Below are 7,407 nucleotides of genomic sequence, written 5' to 3'. Positions count from 1 at the left end.
TTTATTTACCACATTTCAAAATCTTGACTAAAAACTTTAGACAGACCATGGCACAATTTTAAAACACAGAAAACTGTGCTGAATTAAGAAAGCTTATGGGGCCAGATTCACATAGAAGAGCGGCGGCGTAACGTATCGTAGATACGTTACACCGCCGCAATTTTTCATCGCAAGTGCCTGATTCACCAAGCACTTGCAATGAAAACCTACGCCGGCGGCCTCCGGCGCAAGGCGGGCCAATTCAAATGGGCGTGTGCCATTTAAATTAGGCGCGCTCCCGCGCCGGACCTAACGCGCATGCTCCGTTTTGGAACTCCCGCCGTGCTTTGCGCGAAGTGACGTCATTTTTTCGAACGGCGACGCGCGTAGCGTAATTCCGTATTTCCGGACGGCTTACGCAAACGACATTATTTTTTAAATTTCGACGCGGGAACGACGGCCATACTTTATACAGCAATACGATTGCTGTGTAAAGTTAAGGCACCAAAAATACCGACTAACTTTGCGACGGGAAACTAGACTAGCGGCGACGTAGCGAACGCGAAAAACCGTCGGGAATCGCCATAACTCCTAATTTGCATACCCGACGCTGGTTTGCGACGCGAACTCCCCCCAGCGGCGGCCGCGGTATTGCATCTTAAGATCCGACAGTGTAAAACAATTACACCTGTCGGATCTTATGGCTATCTATGCGTAACTGATTCTATGAATCAGTCGCATAGATAGAACAACAGATACAACGGCGTATCAGGAGATACACCGTCGTATCTGCTCTGTGAATCTGGCCCATGGTCTTTAGGAGTGTACTTCATGAATCCTGTGCTTTATAACTTATTTTATTCCACTATCACCAGTCACATTAAAACAATTGCAGGTTTGAAGACTTTTGGAAGTCTCAGCCTTCCTTTTTTTCTGTGATTTTATGAATGGAGAGTCAGCAACGAGTCTGCAGTAGATTATTTTAAAGATAGCTCTCCTGCATCACAAACAGGGGTTTTCAGAAAATCTGGGGTACTGAGCAGGTAGATATGTTCCTTAATGCCTCGTACACACGGTCGGACTTTTGACCATGCAAAAGTCCGTCGTGAGTCCATCGGAAGTCCGATGGAAAGATAGAGCACAGGTTCTCTATCTAAGGTCCGTCGGACTTCTGACCAAAAAAGTCAGACGGAGGCTACACACGGCCGGACTTTCCGAGAAAAAAAGCCTGTCTGACTTTTTCATTTTTCAGGCAGAAACATGTTACTTTAACTAGTTGACGACTGCGTGTCTAAAACACTTTTTTTCTGTTGCAGAATTACTTTTACATTTTTTTTCTTTTCTGAAAAAGATTTCTTCACCTAATTTAAAAAAAAAAACTGACTATAGTTCCACCTGCCCAGAGTTCTGCCTATATTCTAAAAATTCTAATGAAAGCCAATACAATTCTTACCTGTCATTCCTTAAGGGCTCTCTTTGATTCCAAGTAGCATGCATGTAGCTGCTATTTTTAGGTTTCAGATGTATCCAAGGCTAGAATGTGTGAAGCAGAGGCACTAATTCCCAGCTCAGACAAAGGCAGTGTCTTTGCCTAACGCAAAACTTTACCTGGGCCATGGCAGAAAATCATAAATAGCAGGGTCAGCCCCTATTTAGATGCACTAACTTTTGTAAGCAACTGACTATTACAACTATAGTATTTGAGCTTCTTGAACATGTTATTTAAAAGCCATGGGCATTATTATGGATTTAGGATCATTTTGTAGCTACAACTTTGGGAAACCTTTACATGAGATGTGGCAAGTTGTACCTGTTCAACAAAAGGAACAATTTTCAGATCAAGTACTGATGTTGGATGAGAAGAACTAGCTTTTAATCAGTGTTCAAATTTATACCAAAAGTGTTCAGTGGGGTAGAAGTCAAGGTTCTATGCAATCTACTTGAGTTTCTCCACACCAAATCGTTTAAAGCATGTCTTTATAGACCTGGCTTTGTACACAGGGATAGTCATGACGGAGAAAAAAAGGACTCCCTCAAACTGTTGCCACAAGCCTGGAAGTTCAAAATATCTATGTATGCTTTAGCACTAGCAGCGCCCTTTACTGGAGACACCTGAATTTAATAATTTAGAAGTGTGTGCATACTATAGGGAAGTGTGATGGTCAACTGTCCACAAAATGATGGTCATACAGTGTAGTTAAATGTGATTGTTGATATAGGAAGCTGAAAGAGAAAACGTTACAAAGCACAAGAAAGTACAATCACAATGACAGTTTAACAGTTTTTCTCTAAATTGCTGTGAACTAGAAAGAAATCAGATAAAGTAGAACTAAATACACAACTTTGTTTTCATTTTGGATAGTGTGAGTAAAGGGTATAACCCCCTGTCAGTTTGTTTCACCATCTGTGTCCCATTGAGCAGATTTCCCTTAATTTCCTGTCTCATAGTGAAAACAGGAAGTGAGGGGAAATCCTCCCAAAATTAGGGAATACCTGGTTGTCACCTTAATCATTAAAACTAGTGTTACCACTAGAAGATTTTCCCCTCTAATAGGCCCCTTTCACACATGCGGACCATTTGTCCGTTTTTTCATCCATCCGTTTACGGATAAAAAAGGGACATACATGTATCCCTATGAGATAGCGGGTGTCAGCGGACGAACATCTGCTGACACCCGATCTCATTGGTGTCCGCTATGCTCCGGTTCTGCAGACGGAGGAAAATCCAATTTTTCCATTCGCCTGTACAGCGGATCGGGTGTTCATCCGATCCCCCATAGGGGAGAGTGGAGATCTGACAGGGTAGGTCCCTGCACATTGTGCAGGGACGGCGCTGTCATCTGCTGGCTCAGCAGGGATCAACGGAGCGATCCCCGCTGAGCAAGTGGATAAGAAATGTACGGATCCTCACGAGATCCATATGTCTGAAAGGGGCCTTACTGTTCTGGGGCCAACCCCAAATTTGTGTTTTTCTTTTACTTTCATTTTTAATAATAACAGTAAACATAACAAATAGATGAAGGGTGAATCTTCCTAACAGGGACACAAAGAGCAAAAAACTTACCAGGGGTTCTAATCCCTTTCCACTCTATTCAAAACTAAAATAAAAGTTTTGCCTTTAGTTATACTTTACTATGAACTTTCTAATTTCATGAAAGTTGGCAATGATGACTAGATAATGTCACGTTTACATTGATAACATTTATTGATACCCTAAACATTTTTTTTCTTTGGAAAGAATGGGTAAGGAGTAGACCCTGTGTCCTCTCTCTGGAGATTTGTACGTGTAACTATTATCACTGAGAATGAAATAAGGGGAAATTAAAATGTTAGCGTTGTCTTCAAAACAAAAGGTAATCTCCCAATGAGGACACCTGTTTCTGGAGCAATTGTCTAAGAGGGTAATTCCCCTAACTTTGGGAGGTATTCAACAAATGCCTGTTGCATCTCTAGGATAGGTGGGAAAGGGAAGGGAAAGGGGTTTAACCTTTCCCTTCTATTCTAACCAAAAATAGTTTTGACTATACATGCACTTTAAAAGGTAAAGAAACTTTACCCCAAAGTTTCCTTACTCTTTTTCACCCCCCCCCTACTAAGTACGGTAGGTCTAGCCCCAACGCATTAGCTCCTATCCATATACAATTGCATAGAAGTCTACGGGCTGAATTGTGCAGGTGCAGATGTCAGATCAAGAAGCTGGAGGATGGATGTAAACAAGCTCTAGTTAAGTATAGCAATTTGGGTGGGTTAAAGTGAGCTTGAACAACTTCGGAAGTGGGGGCAAAAGGGTAAGAAAACGTTGTGGGAAAGTTTCCTTCCACTTTAACCACTTCAATACCAGGCACTTATACACTTTCCTGCCCAAGCCAATATTCGGCTATCAGGGCTCTCGCAATTTGAATGACAATTGAGCGGTCATGCTACACTGTACCCAAACAATTTTTTTATCATTTTGTTCCCACAAATAGAGCTTTACTTTGGTGGTATTTGATCACCTCTGAAATTTTTATTTTTTGCGCAACAAATAAAAAAAGACCATACATTTGGGAAAAACGTTTTCTTTCTAATTTTGCTATAGGCTGGGCGGTAAGTGGTTAAAGGATGCCATAAAACACTCTGATCCTTCTTTAATGTTTTCTAAATTACATTAGAAACTTAGGACCAACCCTTTTACATCTTTGTATTCTAATTATAACCAGTGTCCAGTAAAGATTTTTTTATGGCATTTAAAATAAAGCTTTAATATACTCCTTTTAATAAAATGTATAGAAATCAGTAAGATGACTATGGAGCTCTGTTCTTATCTTAATACATTAATATACAATAAGACAACTATGCTTATGGTCAGTTAATTTTACATATTTTTATATAAAGAAATATATCTTACAATAAACATTATTAATAGATTATGAAAGTGTAAAATATTTTTAAAATTATCTCAGCAAATATTCTAAACTATAAAAAAGTATCAAAAATGTACCTTAATACCCGTTTTCCAGCACACAGTGTTTTAGTGTCTTATTAGTCCATAAACAATGACATTTTAATACAAATTCACCTGACTTTTTTTCTGGTCAGTGTGTTAGTAAAAGTTCTAGTATTATAAACTTTATTTGCTACTGCATGTCTACTCCTTAGATAATGCATTGTGTTCTGCACTATAAGCTCAGAGGTTTTGCTCCGCGATCTAGTAATATTTTTCTCTTGATACTTATTTTGCAAACAGTTTTTTGTCATACTTTGTTTTCTTTTTTGGTGATTGAGTGAAACAAACTGTGACTTTACCAGACTTTTCTTATGATCCTGAACTGTAATTTCATTCCTCTGGTTTTTCACTTTTTCTTTATTTGGCTGACGAACCCGAGCAAAAGATTTGTTTGATTTTGGAAGAACTGAAGACGTCTTTTTGCTTGCCCGTTTCCTACATTTGGATACTCCTTGTGTTTGTTTTCCCAAATGTTTCACCATCCTGTGGGGATTATGTCTAGAGCGTATAGCATCTCTAGATTCCATTTGTGACTTTCTAAGCCTAGTTGAAGTGTTATGAGGGTCTTTTGTGATCAACTTCTGCTGTTTCAAAGATTTACTTTTAGATTTTGAGAGCAAAATACTGCATTGACTATCGTCCTTGGCCTTGGTGTTAGCTGCTTTGCATTGAGAAATGGTAATGTGTGCATATGGTTTTTCAGAATGCCCTGATTTTACAAATCCAGTGCCTATGTATTCTGAGCTCACAGAAGATCCACTTCCCTTTATGCTGGAGCCTAAATCCTTTCCCTTAACAGATCCAAAGTGTAAAGAAGCAGCAGAAGAACTGCTCAGAGACTTCTTAGAGGTGCTTGATTGCTTTTGTTCAGGATCTACTTTATCAACATTTCCTTCACTACTAAGACTTCTGAACAGCTTTCGAACACAGAGCGCCTTGCTACTCATTCCTCGTACTGAGTTCCTGGGAGGGGTTTTGAGAATACGATTAGTCGAAGGGTCATAATACTTCAGAGGTGACTGCTTATATTTATAAAATACAGAGTCTCTACTATCGGTGGAGCACCGATTACGACTTCTCCTACAAGTACTTGGTTTCATGTCTGGGTGGGAAAGAACATATACCATTGTCTTGGGTTGCAATGGAGTTAAAATTTTGGTGTATGACTCTGGAAGTTTTAAAGCACACATTCTAGTTTTCATTTCTGGAGTCTTTTCGTCCTCCAGGTCATCAAAAACTCCTTGTGAATCATTTTTCAGCACTTTCTTTTTTACCACCGGATAGTTGACCAAACTTGTCTGAGTACCATGGCTGACTTTTACAACTTGGCATCTTGAAGCTTGCCTCCACACACGTTTGCATGGTTTAGGAAGCTTAGACTTTTTAAAAAGTCTTTCTGATTTAATACTAGTTCTATCAGGGTGATGGTCTTCACAAAAATCTTCAAATAATGGCAGAAAATTAATTTTTTGGGACTCATCTATGTCCTCTGTTTTTGTGTCTACTTTTTTCTCTATTTGTCTGCTCTTATGTTTTCTCTTAGAGCCCACATTCACGGAACAATCATCTTCAAAGTAACAATGGAACTTTCCCTTCCTAAACTCTTTGACCAGGGCTTCAATTTTTAAATCATCTTCATACATTACTTGGGACCAAGTTTTACCAACAAATGATAGAGGAATATGAGGCAGAGCTGGAAGAACTTCCTCATCCTGTTCGTGTTTTATAGCCTGTACTTCTATTGTTGGACTTTCACGCAGGATACAATTAAGTTTTGATTTGTACTCTTCATCAATGTTTACATCAGACTGTTTGTGCAAGTCTAAATTTGTCATTGCAGCTTTTAAGTTATCTTCTTTTAACTCTGAAGGTGCAATACAATCAAAACTTAGAGTAGAATCTTCAGTAATGGATGGGACATTTAAGGACAATACACTTTCTTCATCTTTTTCTGTTGTCTTGTCTGATGAAGATTCATGGCAGTATTTTTTGATTACTGCCTCAATGGTTTTATCTACTAAGGTTCCATCACCTTTGCTCAAGTAAATACCTTTGTTCTTGAAGAGGGAAAATCCTTTACATTTTCCATCATTTTTCATTTCTTTTGCTTCATTACGTAGCTCATGATTCCTGAGAAAGCATTCCTTCTTTTCCTGAGATATGAATATCCTTTCATTCTTAAACAAAGTGCCTGAGGTCAGATGATGATAGCTGCCTTGAAAATTTAACTGGCTTTTTTGAAAGTCATTTGTAGGGTTTTTTGAAGTAGCTGTAGCTAGGCACTTTTTGCATTTCTCATAATTTGTCTCTCTGTTAGTGGACCCTGAACAAAGCACAGCATGTGGCGTTTCAAAGGTACTGTTATTTACAGTCAACTGGCCATCAGAATATAAAGGTAAAGTGCTATAGTGAAAGGTGTGAGGTACAGTACCAGTATTTACTGTTTTATGTAAGGCTTTTTGGCAAGTAGTCGGAGAACTTCTGTAAATGCTTTGTTGGGTTTCCCCAGTTTTGGAACACTGGCCCTCTTTGTGGTTTGTGATGTGTGATTGTGTGAATGTTTTTTCATTGCAATTGAACCATGATCTATATGAGTCAGAGATACAATGCTTGTCCAAGCCAGTTAGTCTTCCACTGCTGGAAACAGCACCCTGATTTTCCTGTGAGAGAGTACATGTTCTGTCTTCACACGAGGAAGTAAGCACATTAACTTCTGGGATATCATCATATGTTGGTCTGAAAAAGGCAAATGTGAATCAGTTGTTTATTAAAGAGTATCTTAAAAAAATATATATATATATATATATTGCAGTCCTTAGAAGAGTATTAAAGTTTTTTTCTTTATTTCCACTTAGTGATCCTTCCAATAACACACTACCACGGCCCTTGGATGACAACGTGTACTCATTGTACTGCATCTGTGAATCAGCAGCATTGTCACC

General features: G+C 38.9%; 1 protein-coding gene across 2 annotated transcripts in view; it reads right to left on the bottom strand.

The window, feature by feature from the left end:
* Window positions 1-3,983: 3,983 nt before the first annotated feature.
* ZDBF2 (zinc finger DBF-type containing 2) overlaps window positions 3,984-7,407 on the bottom strand; it is a 71,650-nt gene continuing 68,226 nt past the window's right edge. The window contains exon 7 of one of the 2 annotated variants that reach the window (XM_040357300.1): window positions 3,984-7,201. In XM_040357300.1, coding sequence (XP_040213234.1) covers window positions 4,534-7,201 — 2,668 coding nt within the window. In that variant the 3' untranslated portion in view covers window positions 3,984-4,533. The remainder of the gene's footprint in view (window positions 7,202-7,407) is intronic. The other variant, XM_040357301.1, reaches the window with a different exon arrangement.

The sequence above is a fragment of the Rana temporaria genome, chromosome 6 (assembly GCF_905171775.1).
Source record: "Rana temporaria chromosome 6, aRanTem1.1, whole genome shotgun sequence".
NCBI classification, from domain to species: Eukaryota; Metazoa; Chordata; class Amphibia; order Anura; family Ranidae; genus Rana; species Rana temporaria.
The sequence above is the reverse complement of the archived record's forward strand: the minus strand, read 5'-3'. Positions and strand labels throughout refer to the sequence as shown.